Raw genomic sequence first — 15568 nt, forward strand, 5'->3', positions numbered from 1 at the left:
ATATATATATATATATATATATATATATATATATATATATATATATATATATATATACACACACCAAATGCCATTTTCGATCCTAACCCAACCCTAACCCTAAACCTACCCCTTACAGAAAACCTGTTTTCATTATTACACGTTCAGATAAACATCTTTGTTCTATAATAGAATACATAATTAACATGCTGTAACCTAAAAATGAAAACAAATTCCACAGTTAATTATTAAATGTGTGACAATAAAAACAGTGACTCGTGACACCGAAAGACACAAGAACTCAAAACACTGGAAAGGGCCGGAGCTCCATAAGGTGAATAATGAAAATTATTTATTGATAGTGAACATTTGAATTGAAAGGTAATTATGATAGTAATACAGTTTTTTTATTGCTTAGACACTAAAAGTGATATTTGAGGCCCACTTAGTGGAACCATTCACTCATACACCTAAGCTTTAGACTAAGTCTGCAAAACTATAAGCACATTACATGCTTTAAACTAAGTTTGATATTGTAAAACAAACTTTTTGAAAAACCACACACCATTCGAAACTAACAGCTCTTTTGTTTAATTTGGGAAACACTACCATTTAAATGCCACACTCATTTACTGATGACCTGAATAGACATTACAGAAAAGTAGCTGAAATATAAGTAGCTTTAGATAGAAATATTTTAATTCAACATATAAAAATACAAATAAATTGTGAAATATTAAATTATTTAAAAAACAAACAATACTCTATTTACAATTAAACACGCCAGGAGGTGGTGGCAAATACCTGTCTTAAGTCAGTGAGTCATTCAATAATTCATTCAATCGATTCGTTCAAACGGCTGATTCATTCAGAAACGAAGCAAGTGACTGCCTTTATGAATGGTTCACTGAATCATTGATTCACTCGATTCGTTTAAAAACGTGGATTCATTAATGAAACACTGCTGTGTGTTGATCAAAGATGCACAACAGTTCTCCTAGGGCTTTATTTTCATTAGTGAAATTACTGAAAATGTATCTAAAATGTAATTATTCACACCTTTACCTTATCTTCATTTTTACGTAAAAAACGTATGTAACCTATTTTTGTATTTCTATCTGCCAATGATGATTCTGAAAGATAACACAGTCTTCGTTATAGAAACACATGCAGCTTTCACGCGCATCTGACAGAACCGCTGTATTACTGTTAATGGTTATTTTAGCAAATAGTTTGCTCCGTAAATTCAGTTCAACAGCATTCATTTGAAGAGGGTAAACTTTATCACTTGACTGAATCTACACATGCATTTTAGGTGTTCTTGCTCTGTCCAAGCAATAAATGCACGTCTTTGAATGAGCGCTGTAGCGTATTCTTCAACCGCTCAGGTAATGTCAATACGACCCATTTCAGGGGCTGCCAAAATTATAATTTAAAATCAGCCAGGGCTATAGAAATGCATATTAATATTTACAAGTATATCTCCATATTATGCGTGTTAATATTTACAAGTAAATCTCCATATTACGCGTAGGCTAGCCATCTTTCTATCTACCCCCCCCTACATCTAGTTTTGACGTCCATCAGGGGGGATCAAGCCTTCTTTAGGGGGGTCGGGATCAGACACCCCCCCCCAAACCCCCCTGTAATTCACACCCTGATTGTATCTATATTGTACAAAGCGCTTTATAAATAAAGCTGACTTTCTGACTTGGCTTATATGCATATTCAGTGTGTTGTGCATATAAATCAACTCAAACAGAGGTTGAGAAAAGCACAGAAAGACATGGTCACTCAGCAGGACTCACACACACACACTGATCTTAATGTCCATTTGAGAATTTATTACACACATTTATTCAGACATGTTATTTCACTGACAGAAGTTTAGCTGCAGTATTAATGTCATGAAGGGAAAAGAAGAGACTCTCAATAACATCTCACTGTTACTGATTTGTCATGCAGCTCAAAGTATTATAGGTAGAATATCTCATCAGTCTATTCTGATTCATCAACACAGATGAGTTTCACTGATGATCCTTTATAAATATTAAACCCAGGATAGAGCGGCTGAGTGAATGTGGTCTGGACTGTGTGGATGAGGCTCATTGTGTCAGAGACGCTGTAGAAGGACAGGGTTCCTGCACTGTGATCCACAAACACTCCTATTCTACTGCAGATGGGTGTCACAGGGAGAACAGTCTCTATGTTATTGTGCCTGAATGAGTAACTGGAGGGAGAGCAGTGCAAACTCCAGGACTGATCATTATATCCAAACCTACACTCGACACCTGATCCCATCCTGCTGATGCTCTTATATGACACTGATATACGCACACCATTATTTCCACTCCACTCCAGCTCCCAGTAATAGCATCCACACACACTCTCTCTACACAACACCTGACGATACACATCAAATCTGTCTGGATGATCAGGATACGACTGATCTCTGGAAGAGACAGCAATCACTCTGTTGTTCTCAGACAGACGGAGGTATCTATGTGCTGTGTTCAGATCCAGAGTGAGCTGATGGGAATCTGATGGAGATAAAACACATCAGAATCAGGATTTATGAATCGTTTCATGTAACTGAACTCTTCATGTTCAGTGTATCATCAGTGTCTCAGTACAGATGACCAGATATGCTGTGCAAATCATCATTTACATCATCATTTACATCATCAATTATAAAACTCTTCTTTCACCTTCTACAGGAAGAACATGAACACACTCAATAGGTGCGTTTCCATTACCCTTCAAATTGCGCAAATTGAAATTGCGAATTGAAAATACGCCTAATGGAAAAGCGTCAAATTCGCAAAAATGCCCATATATTGCAAAAAAGTTTTTATGCTCGCATGAGGTGGTTTTTCAGGCAATGTAAAAAAGGAATAATTCGCAAAACTGCAATGGAAACGTTTTTTTTTCTTCGCATTTACAGGTCACATGGTGTATGTAAAAAGTAATATGATCATTCTTCAATGTACTATAACCTCCAAGAAACACTTCATACTTGGCCGCTCTCACTTAATGCTTAGACAATTTACACTGCACACGTCTGCGGTGCAGTGTGGCTCTGATATGGCCACTGAAGCTGATTGCGTCCACTCTAGTCAATGCTTGTGTTTATTCCAGCCGCCCCACGCACGTTTCTGAAGCGGCTCTCTGTGCTGCTTCTGTAAAGATACACGCATAAGCCTCCTTTGAATAAATATAGCCAAAATCCCACCAAAATCTGTTGCCATGACTTATCGCGAGAGGCAAAAGGTTACGTTTTAGTCGCATAACATTGGTTAATGGAAACGCCGTCATTTCGCAATACTTTTTTATCGACATTTATAAAATATCGCCAAAGTTTTGCGCAAATCTGTAATGAAACGCGCCTAATGAGTTTTTCTGCTTGTTTTCTTACTGACTTACATCGTAGGAAGTCGTTCCTGGTCCTGGGAACAATGTTGGTGAATGTGACTGTGGAAATCAACAGACATGAACAGTGTGATTCTCATGATCTTGCATCCATTCCTAAGACATTTCTAATATGATGTTCTCCATGATATGAGATGATGATGGACTGGTTTCTGAGAGCAGATGAATCTCCAGGATTTTACCTCTGTCTGATATCTTCTTGAGCTCCTCTTTGCAGAAATCCTCCAGTTTGTCTCTCAGCTGATGGACAGATTCTCTCAGAGCATCAAAAGAGAAGAGAGAACTGAAGAGATCGTCATTTACGTCTGTAGATTCAGGAGGTGCTGAGAGAGACTGGAAACTCTACAGAAAACAGAAATCAAAACTCATCAGCTCCACACTTCACCCAATAACCTGCAGGAACATCAGATTTGTGCGGCTCTTGTTGACTCGACTGATCTTTAGTAGCTCACCTCAATCCAGCACTTTCACAGCATCAGCTTCATTCTTCTCATATTCATTACATCACATTAGAGCTACAGATTCTAGTATTGGGCACTTACACTATATTATAAGGTTTGAGGATCACCTGATCTAATTTTGATGAACCTTGCTCAGAATCAGTACTATCAAGTTCACTGATTTCACTGAAACATAATAAATCAGAAGCAAAAATTGCCACTGTTGGTGGGGCTAGTGGTGTTTGACAGCTAAATGTATCTTCTAGAAGAAAGAGCTCAGAGAAATTAATCCTAAGAGATTTCCAGAGCTGAAAGCCATTGCGTCTCTTACAAACAGTGGTGGATGAAGTATACAAATCAAGTACTTGAGTAAAAGTACAGATCCGTATAAGAAAATATTACTCCAGTAAAAGTACTCAGTTTTCAATTTTACTCGAGTGAAAGTACAAAAGTACTTGATGTTTTATGTACTTAAGTAAAAAGTACGGATAGATGAATTTATTTTGCAGTTTTATATAGGCTACTTTTATAATTTAATTGCATATTAGCATATATTTTTTTATAATCCTACTGCTCAAAATACCTGGGATTTTCCCAAAATAACCAATAAGGAAATAATGAATATAATAAGGAAAATATAATTACATTTTCATAATGATTTTATTTTCTTCTCAAACCTTGTCTGTGGAGTAAATACACCACTGGCCAAATGCCCCCAGAGGGCATCACTTCCCACTTTGATAATTACTGTAGTTACCATGTTCTGAACATCACATCATTTCTTTTTCCCTCAGATGTAATCTATCTAGGTGGTTGAATAAAAATATTTGGACTATTTTTAAAATATTACCTAAATTTAGCACCAGCAAGCTCGTTAGCTAGACAGTTAGCATCAGCTAACATTGACTTATTTTCAGCATGGTTATGAATAAACATTTATATTTGTCTACTCGGCTAGTTGATCCAGATACATAGTAACTTAGGCTATGTGTGCTGACGAACAATTTAAAAACAAACGTCACATAGGGATAAATGCATAGTATTTTAGTAAAACTGCTAACTTTACAGCAGCGGGGAAGATGAATATGCATGAGTTATTTTATTTAATCTGTGTTATTTTAATGTTTTTTTACCTAAAACATAGAGACTCTGATGTTAATGTGTCTGCATTCAAGCATTTCAGTGTGCTTAAACAGATCACCCTTTACAGCAGATTTAGTTCACAAACATCTGTCAGCTTTGACCTAAATATGATTTTCAGTTGCAATAATTAATCTTATTCGACATTAGTAACTTATTTTTAGCAGCATCAGACGCGCGCACGCTCACAAGATCTCCCGGTTCTTATTTGTGAGTTCAGTTCACTGGAGACTCGCACTAAACGGTTCATTTGAATCAGTGAGTTGTCGACTCGAGAACAGCTGCAATCGGATCATTCCAATTCGTGAATGAATCGTTTGGTGCGATTTGCGAACTGATTTAACGATTTTAACGTTCATTGAAAATAATCAGTTCGTTCATGAATCAGACACTGCTTCTGTGTCTCGGAGTACGTGATATATTATAATGTGTAACGATAAGTTTTATGAAATGTAGTGAAGTAAAAAGTACAATCTTATGTTTTGGAATGTAGTGAAGTAAAAGTAAAAGTTACTAAAAATAAAACTACTCCAGTAAAGTACAGATACTTGAAAAATTGACTTAAGTACAGTAACGAAGTAAAACTACTTCATACTGTCCACCACTGCTTTCAAAAGAAGATGATCAGATGAGAGTCTGACTGATGATTATATAATAAGACACTCATGAAATGTTTCTCTGTGAGTCTCTGTCACAGCAGGACCTGCTCAAGTCCACTATGATCCTGTTCTTCTAGATCTGTGTTACCTGCAGGAACTGGATGTGATCCTGTGTGTGCTCCAGCTGCTCCAGCTCAGCGTCTCTCCTCCTCAGATCATTGATCTCCTGCTCCAGTCGCTCCAGTCGTCCTTCAGCTCGACTCACTGCAACATTTTGCTGATCTCTGATTAGCCGTATCAGTTTAGTTAAGATCCTCTCACTTTCCTCCACTGCTGTCTGTGCAGAGCGCTGTTAGGACACACAGTGATTCAGGCTTCAGTGAGTGTGAACTGAGACTGAGACAAACTTCTCTTCTTCTCCAGACTCACCTTCTGAGACTCCACAGCCTCTCTCAGCTGCTGAAGATCTTTCTCTCTCTGCTGGATTCTCTGCTGGAACGTCTTCTGCGTCTCCTTCAGCTGCTTCTGCAGGACAAATGGATCATAGTGAATCTCACAGAAAACAACTGGAACTAAATCATCAATGAATACAAGAAAAGTGGAACTGATAACCAATGGCTGTAGGTTCAAACTCCAGAAATGATGATCGGTTACAATCATCAAACACACATTATAAAGTTAAGATATGATGTTAAGGCTTGTTAACATTGCAAGCATAAGTATCATAAAAGTGAAACTGAAACGTACGTAGAGCTTCACACTGACAATGTTTCTGTGTAATTAAGCTGCAGCTCTACACCGAAAATAAACAGACTATTGGATCACTACATTGAGAATTAACTTGATATCTAGTTTTAAATACCTGTTTCTCTGTCTTCTGTGCTGCAGCTGATACAGTGTCGTGGTTTTTATGTTCATCCATACATAACACACATATACATTTCTGGTCAGTGCGACAGAAAACCTCAAGAAGCTTCTCATGTTTCTGGCAGATCATCTCCTGCAGTCGTCCAGTGGCATCAGTCAAACTGTGTCTCTTGCCTTTAAACCAATTCTCATGTTGCTCAAGGTGATTCTGACAGTAAGAGTTCAGACACATCAGACAGGACTTGACGGCTTTGTATTTTTTTCCAGTACAGACATCACACTGCACATCTCCAGCTCCAGCGTCACAGTCAGCAGCACGTTTCCTCTTCTTCAGTTTCTCCACCAGTTCAGCCGGCATGGTGTTTGTAGCTAAAGCAGGTCTTGAACTGAAGGTCTGTCTGCACTGAGGGCAGCTGTAGACTCTCATCTGATCCTCCTGATCCCAGCAGCCTGTAATACAGCTCTCACAGTAACTGTGTCCACAGGGAATGGTCACTGGATCCTTCAGGAGATGCTGACATACTGCACACATGAACTCATCCTGAAAAACTCTGGATCTTGCCATGTTACTGCTTGAATACAGAGACACAAACACACAACAGCTCAACCACACTTCAGTTTCTCTTTGCCTGAACTCAGTGTTTCCTGTTTCCTGGTTCTGTGTTTGAGGTACGCAGTGTTGGGGAGTAATTAGTTACATGTAACAGAATTACGTAATTTAATTACAAAATAAATGTAATTGTAATTAGTTACAGTTACTGAGAAAAATATTTGTAAATACATTGCTCTACAATATGAGACACCAATGTTTCAGGTGTTTAGGGAGACAGAATAAGACACGTTTATTCAATAACTGGTTTATTTCCTGTTTGCGTTGATGTACAGTATATGCTTTGTTTTAAGATTAACTACTTTTTTCAAGGCATTGTTAGATATCAGTGTTTTCTGTCATAGCTATGCTAAGATTTGATTTCAAAAACAGTATCTTAGCTATTCAACTATTTCTTGTTGATATTAAATCTGTATTTAACCTCAAAATGATCTCAAAGTAAATAGAGGTGCTAAAGTCGGATTTTGTGGTGGCTTTGCTTTAAATAAAATTATAATCTTCATTCAAGTGATGAAGGCTTTTTAAAGTCTGACAGTAATCAGTTTTGAGTACTACTGTAAGGTTAGCCCTGCCTGGTTTAAATGTTTGAAAACGATTAACAACTGAAAACATTACAAATTTGTAGACGTCAGGAAGATGTCACTTCCTGTTTGTTGCTGCCGTGTGGTTTGAGTTTGAGCTCCGTCAAGTTAATTCTTTGTCGTCTAATTTTTATCTTAAAATCAATTTTATACACCATCCTTTTTCAGTTTTATAACGTGTGAATATATCCCCTATCGTATTCTACAACAAAAACAATCAGAGCGCTTTGTTAGCACTAGTTCTATTTTTGACTTCCGAGTCCGCTATTAGCATATAGCCCGCTAGCATCGCCAGCGTGGTTGCCGCTAATCTCGCTTACACTAATACTCTATTCACACACATTACCATTGTTTTACTCACTGATAAAAGTAATCAAAAAGTAATCAAATGTAATCATTTACATTACTTCAATAGAGCAATTGAAATAGTTACACTACTTATAGGGTAACTTGTAATATGTAATCTATTACATTTCCAAAGTAACCTTACCAACACTGGAGGTGTCAGGATTCTGGACTGTTTGGTGTCATGTTTTGCCCCTGTTTCTGTTCCTGTTTTTCCTTATTTGGTCTTGTTCCTGTCCTCGTTTAGTTTGATTATAATTCCTGACACCTGTGTTTAGTCATTATCCCTTGTATTTAAGTTTAAGTTTGTTCAGTCTTCCTTTGTCGGTTCTACTCATTGGATGTTGTGACTGTTTATCTACTCCATGTCTCCTCGTTCCATGCTCCTCCCAGCACAGTTCGTGACAGAAGAACTGACCTAAATCAGTAATCTTTGTGTGTCTACCCTCCGTTTTTGTTTCCGTGTTTTTTCCCTCAGTGTTTTGTTTCTGTTGTGTTTCTATGGATCCCCTCCTTCGCCCCGAATTCCTCCTCCTCCTGCTGGAGCAGGGGGATCGCTCGCTCGAGGACCATACTATACTGCTTCTGGCCCTCGCCGAACTTACCAGCTACCCGGACAGGGGCGTCGCACCCGTGGGGGATGTGGGTGTTTTAACACCCACACTTTTCCCGGTGAGAGGGTTCAACACCCGCACTTTTTCTGCAGTTTTTCCGCAGTTTTGCACAAACGCCTTACTACAGTCGCTCCTCCGTTTCTCTGGCCGCTCTGTGTCTGCGCTCGCTGCGGCTGCCTCCTCTCCCCCTCCCTCTCAAACATGACACCGGCTTTGAGTGTGACCGGCTGATGATTGGCTGTTCTGCCTTAAGTCCCGCCTCTCTTGGTGTGTTAGATTTATCGGTCAGCTCGTGCTGAGGTGGCGGGAACTTATGGTAAATGGTTCAGTGTTTCCCCTGCCATTATTTTAGGGGGGCGGCCTGCCCCCCCACGGCACCCCCCGCCCCCCTTGAAAGTCATGATCATTTTATTTAATTATATTTTCTCTATAGCGCCAGATCACAACAGAAGTAATTCAAAGTTACCTTTCTTATAGAACATGTTTATACCTTGTTCTTTCATTAAGCAAACTAAATAGCCTTATGTTATTTATCTTTACACAACGGCATGTCATTTCAGTCTCTACGTTATGGTCGCGCTCTCTGCATCATGCACAGCGGAGTTCCCCCCGATGCGCGCTCACGCACACACACACACACACACACACACACACTCACTCTCTCTCACACACACACACACACACACACTTTCACATTTTAACAATTTATTTAAGTCCACTTAAGAGAAATAACTTACAAGGACGTAAATATTATAGATGCAGTTAGATACATGTATAAAATCATAGACCAATGGCGTGCAACAAGTCTTCACAATATTAAGCATATCACTCAGTTGTTATGGGTATAAATAACAGCGTCTCCGCCATATATGACGGCTGCCTATGATAGAGGACAAAGCACAGTACTTTGCTAGCCGACATGACTGCATGGTTTTAAAGGTCTCATATGTCACACCATCTTTACCACTTGCTTTGTTATTAGGGAGATTATTTAACACGGTCTCTACCTCCTTATATGTGAAATGCGTTGTTTCAGGGAAAATAGTTGGCTTCAGCGGCAGCACGTTCAGATACCAGGGTGGGAAAGAACGATCCTCATTACGCCTCTGATTTAGGCATTTATTATCGTAATAAGTTTGTATAGCTGCGATGTCACTAGGACAGGGAGGAGGATCGGGATATTCGCTGTTGTTTAAGATGACTTGGATCGCTTTAGATCTTCTATGCTGCCACAGATATGCGAGTTTGTTCCTGCTCACCTTTTCGTTCCGCCGGCCGTGAGTCGCTCGTGTGCGCAGAGAGGGCAGAACGGTTTCCCGCAGGTAGCGCAGCTGTTCGCGGATCCAGTCAGCTATTAGAGTCGGTGTTAGATTCTCAGGATATGATTGTATCGCCGGGAACTTCCTCAGAACTCTCGCCACATATTTCAGGAGTTGTAATCCAAAAGGCTTACCATTGTGGCTTTCCGCTGTAAACACTCCGTTCTTGAAGAATATCCCGTTTAGCAGTGCAGCTAGCGTTATCCACTTTCCTGGATCACCAGAGGAAACAAAGTTCTTCTCGTGCTGGCGTTTGGTGTTCAGACGATCTCTGTAGATTTTTTCATGTCTCCTTGTTCCTTGTTCCTCGTTCCGCGCTTGGGTGGTGATGCGTGGCCCCTCTGCCGCTGGAGTCTGACACCGTGTCTTCACCGGATGCGACAATTTACATGTTACACCACAACAGCTAAAGTCTGTCTATGATTTGCCATATCGTATCGCGCCACATCCAGTGTGAACAGCATCACTGATTTCAAGAGTTCACACTTACATGTAATAAATAGTGTAAAGGTTTAATACTCACGGCATCAGATGGGAAAGCCTTGTAGTTGGAAGGAAAAAGGCAAGGTTGCTTGACCAGGGGGCTCTCACAGCATCCAACAGGAGTTCAATACTCACCAGGGAACCATGGTGGAGCAGGCAGTTCAGGGGGCCATGGCGGAGCAGGGAACTCAGGGGGCCATGGCGGAGCTGCCTCTGTGGCCTTGGCCTCGGCACTCGGCCCGGCCTCTACGGCCGGAGCCCTATAGCCCCCCCCCCCAAAAAAAATTTATTGGGGAAATTTTGGGTTCTGAGGCCTGATGTAGGAGCAGCGGCCCTCCCTGGGCTTGACTTGGGAACAGGAGCCCTCTCTGGGCTGGATGTGGGAACGGGAGCCCTCCCTGGGCTGGACGTGGGAACAGAAGCCCTCTCTGGGCTTAACTCATGAACTGGAGCACACACTGGAGTGGACTCAGGGGTTGGAGCCAACACTGGAGCGGACTCAGGGGCTGGAGCCGACACTTGAACGGACTCAGGGACTGCAGCCCCTTTTATGAGCAGAGGTGAAGGAGAAGGAGGGATTGGGAGTGAACCGGCTGGCGGGCTTGACAATGAAACAGCCAGTGGGCTTGGCTTCTGAGCGGCTGGCGGGCTTGAGAGTGCAGCGGCCGGCAAGCTTGGCTGCTGAGCAGCTGGGGGGCTTGACGGAGGAGCAGCCGGTGGGCTTGACAGAGGAGCGGCCGGTGGGCTTGACTGCTGAGCGGCCGGCTAGCTTGATGCATAGCTGGTTCTGAATCGGGGTCGGACACTCTCCAGACACCGGAGGATACCTTCCCTCCAGCTCGGTCCAGTGGTGTCTGGGAGGTCCACGGGGCAATGGTAACAGAGAACAGAGAATTCAGTGTGGCGTCATCCAACTCTGTCTTAACGGCGAGCCCGCAGAATTCCCGAGCGAACTCCACAAAGGGAAGATCCCTGCTGGCCAAGGCGGCGAATCTCGCAGCAGTTTCCATGATCGCGAGGGGAAAAAATGGAAAACAAAACTCTTTTTTTTTAAAAACGGAAACTAATACATGGGGAGAAGGGGCGCCGCTTACTGTTTATCGGTCCGGTGTTCTGTCACGATGTGCCTACTGAGGGGGAACGAGGAGCGCAAAGACGACAGAGTAGATCGCAAGGAGCAATCTTTATTTATCCCAATAAATACTCAGGGAAGGAACACACAGATAGCACAGGGAATTGACTTCAGACACCGGACAGGAAACAAGGGTCAGAACACACTTTATATCCAGAACTAAACGAGGGGAACTAGACAAGACATACCTGCAATGAACATAATAAAACACGGAAGAAACTGGGTCATGGGGAGCACATAGGGAGCAAAACACAAGACACAGAACAAAGGGGCATTCCAAGGGCATGACAAGTGGAGGGAGTGCCAAAAATCACTGATCAAAAATTGGATGCCGCTCAGGTAACCGTTGATGAACCCGACTTCAAGGCCCTTAACGCTGTTGAGGTAGGAGATGAATGAGGAGATTGAAATGAGAGAAAATTCGGGAGACAGCCGATTATATGAAAGGTGAAATGCTTTAAAACACCTCCATGCTGTCACATTAGATTGGAGGGTTCTGGGAGAAACTGCTTAGAGGATGGTGATGTGTCGAGAAGGGGTTTTACTGGGTGGGTTATGGAAATATTCGTTCTGAATAGTAAGGTACTGGAGTTGGGAATTAGTCCACCTCCGGAGCCAGCGGCCTGAATTTCTGAAACAGAAAATGAGAAAGAGAGTCAGCTATTTGATTTTTTTGACCTTTGACCAACATTTTTTGACTTGTTTGGCAATTATGATAAATTGGTCGCACACTGAGATCCAGATGTGATGTCTTAAAAGTGGCATCAGAGTGTGTCAATGAGAATGGCCTTTATTAATGCACTGAACTGTTGCTTAATTCTCACAATGCACTAAAATACTGTTAGCAGTCCATTCTTTCCCCCACAGTAAGGCTGCTGCGACAAGAGGGTAAATCTCGAACAGCACTGAGGACTGTGGTGTGTCTTGAAGCTGGGGAGGCCATGGGGACGTGAACCAGACTCCTTGATAAAAAATCCTGAAGCCAGGAGGGCAGGGCTGTGAATAGTTGGATATCAACAGGAAAAGATACGAGACTGTTATAGAAAAAAGATGATCTGCTCCCCTGTTTCAGGAAAATTATCCTTGATAAGAGTTCATTGTGGCACGTCTTTGGAAATTTGATCCTCCTGCGCGTATACAGAGGATGCGAGGGGGAGGAGATGTGAAATTAAAGGGCAGCCTTGAGGCACAATGTGCATGGCAAAGTTTAAGTAGTCGAGCAGGGATAGGAGTTCGCGTTTTGAACAACTTGAGTTGTCTAAAAGGGTAGATTCTACGAAGATCACTCTATCGATTTTTTTTCCTTGGGCAGAGAAGCCTGCAATTTGACTGATTCTAAATTAATGCCTAGGAATTCAATGGATGTGGCAGGACCTGTGTTTTTTTCTTGGGTGATAGGAATTCCGAGCTCAGAATGTTTTTTTTTATCTGTAAGGATATTCACAGTTTGGATGGCGTCGGGAGGTGAGATGATTAGAAAGTCATCGAGCAAGTGAATGAGGTGAGGAATTGCGTAATTGTTCGACAAAATCCAATAAACGGCTTCTGATGGCAAGTCAAAAATCTTGGGGCTGATTTTGCATCCAAAAGTTAAGTGTACAGCGAAATAGAATTTCCCGTGCCAGCATACCCCAAATAAGTACCATGAATCCGGATGGATAGGCATCACTTTGAAAGCTGAGGTAATGTCGACTTTTGCCATCCAAGCGCCATGACCCACGATTTTTAACATATAGATCGCATGATCAATATCATGGTATTTGAGATAAAATTTGTCAAGAGGAATCAAGCTGTTTATACTTGGGAACAAGGAATTATGCGGAGCTGACAGGTCGATTATAAGGAGTTTCTTACGAGAATTTCCTAGTAGCCACTCCATTGGGGCTAATACGAAAAACTGGGAAGAACAGATTGGAGATTATTACAGATAATGTTTTGAGAGAGCAGGCATTCCACACCTGTTAAAAACAGAGTTCGGGACCGGACAGCAGATATTTAGTGAATTTGGTGTCCTGGTGGTAAGATAGTTCGATAGATAGGCGAGAAATATTCACAGGAGTTGACAAGTAATTTATTTAAATTTTTTTTATTGGCTGACTTCATGACAAGGCATACATGATGGGCATGAGCACCGCTGCAGATGTGAATGTATCTGCAATGTTGTCTGGTGCATTTGCAAACAAATAAATTGTTGCCTGGCTGCCTGTTGTATGCAAAAGATAGAGCTTTCCCTCTAGAATTGGGATTCGTGTTGGTGGTGGCAGGTCTTGGTACGTGTAAGCAGACTTGGCAATAAAGCTCTTTCTGGTTCTGGTTCAGGTGCTGGTTTTGTCAGGTTTTGCTCACTTTTGGGAACAAATAAAATATGGTTAAGTAGGTACACACACACACTCTCTCTCTCTCTCACACACACACACACACACACCCCTGTTGAAAAAACCAGCATATGCTGGTTAGGTATGTTTTGAAGCTGGGATGCTGGTTTGAGCTGGTATAAGCTGGTCCTTTGTTGGTTTATGCTGGTTCTTAGCTGGTCATGTGCTGGTCCTAAACTGATCCGACCAGCTTAAGACCAGTACATGACCAGCATAAACCAGCAAAGGACCAGCTTAAACCAGCAAAGGACCAGCTCAAACCAGCATCCCAGCTTCAAAACATACCTAACCAGCATATGCTGGTTTTCCCAAAAGGGACACCATCTCTCACCTGGGTCAGTCCACACACTTTCTCTCTGTCTCACACACACACACACACACACACACACACCCCTGTTGAAAAAACCAGCATATGCTGGTTTTCCCAAAAGGGACACCATCTCTCACCTGGGTCAGTCCACACACTTTCTCTCTGTCTCACACACACACACACACCCCTGTTGAAAAAACCAGCATATGCTGGTTTTCCCAAAAGGGACACCATCTCTCACCTGGGTCAGTCCACACACTTTCTCTCTGTCTCACACACACACACACACACACACACACATTATGGTTCTGTGAATTGTGGGGACTTTCCATAGACTTCTATTTTTTTATACTGACCAAACGCCATTTTCTATCCCCTAACCCAATCCTACCCCTAAACCTACCCCTTACAGAAAACCCGTTTGCATTGTTACACTTTCAGATAAACATAATTTACTATTTTTAATACATTTTTTCCCCCTTCGTGTATCAAAAATGTCAGGTTTTACTATCCGTGTGAGAACATTTGGTCTCCACAATGTACCATAAACAAGAACACACACTCACACAATTTTAACAACATGAAATTTTATGTCAATTATAGATTTTAACCACTGATCTATATTAGAATACATTATTAACAAGCTGTAAACTAGAAGTAAAAAGTAATTTCACAGTCAATAATTAAATGTATGACAATAAAAACAGCATCTCGTGACACCGGAAGACAAAAGAACACAAAACACTGATAAGAGCAGGAGCTCCATAAAGTGAATTATTGATTTAAAATTGAAAATTATTTATTGAAAATCATTTATTGACTGTGATCATCTGAATTGAAAGGTAATTATACTGAACAAAATTATAAACACAACACTTTTGTTTTTGCCCCCATTTTTCATGAGCTGAACTCAAAGATCTAAGACTTTTTCTATGTACACAAAAGGCCTATTTCTCTCAAATATTGCATAAATATGTCTAAATCTGTGTTAGTGAGCACTTCTCCTTTTCCGAGATAATCCATCCACCTCACACCTCATTTCTCTACCATAAGCCGTCTCCAAAGGCGTTTCAGAGAATTTGTCAGTACATCCAACCGGCCTCACAACCGCAGACCACGTGTAACCACACCAGCCCAGGACCTCCACATCCAGCATCTTCACCTTCAAGATCGTCTGAGACCAGCCACCCGGACAGCTGCTGCAACAATCGGTTTGCATAACCAAAGAGTTTCTGCACAAACCATCTCAGGGAAGCTCATCTGCCTGCTCGTCGTCCTCATCGGGGTCTCGACCTGACTGCAATTCGTCGTTGTAACCGACTTGAGTGGGCAAATGCTCACATTC

General features: G+C 41.5%; 1 protein-coding gene across 1 annotated transcript; it reads right to left on the reverse strand.

The window, feature by feature from the left end:
* Nucleotides 1-2037: 2037 nt before the first annotated feature.
* On the reverse strand, nt 2038-7019 carry LOC107567523 (tripartite motif-containing protein 16-like; the record flags this gene model as incomplete). The annotated part of the gene is made up of 6 exons (XM_016253214.1): nt 6450-7019; nt 6017-6112; nt 5736-5936; nt 3545-3750; nt 3403-3422; nt 2038-2519 (listed from the first exon to the last, which is right to left on the reverse strand). Coding segments are annotated over exons 1-6 (1575 nt in total), but the record flags the coding sequence as incomplete, so codon positions are not given.
* Nucleotides 7020-15568: the final 8549 nt, after the last annotated feature.

The sequence above is a fragment of the Sinocyclocheilus grahami genome, unplaced genomic scaffold (genome assembly GCF_001515645.1).
Source record: "Sinocyclocheilus grahami isolate Dianchi unplaced genomic scaffold, SAMN03320097.WGS_v1.1 scaffold1164.1, whole genome shotgun sequence".
In the NCBI taxonomy this organism is placed as follows: Eukaryota; Metazoa; Chordata; class Actinopteri; order Cypriniformes; family Cyprinidae; genus Sinocyclocheilus; species Sinocyclocheilus grahami.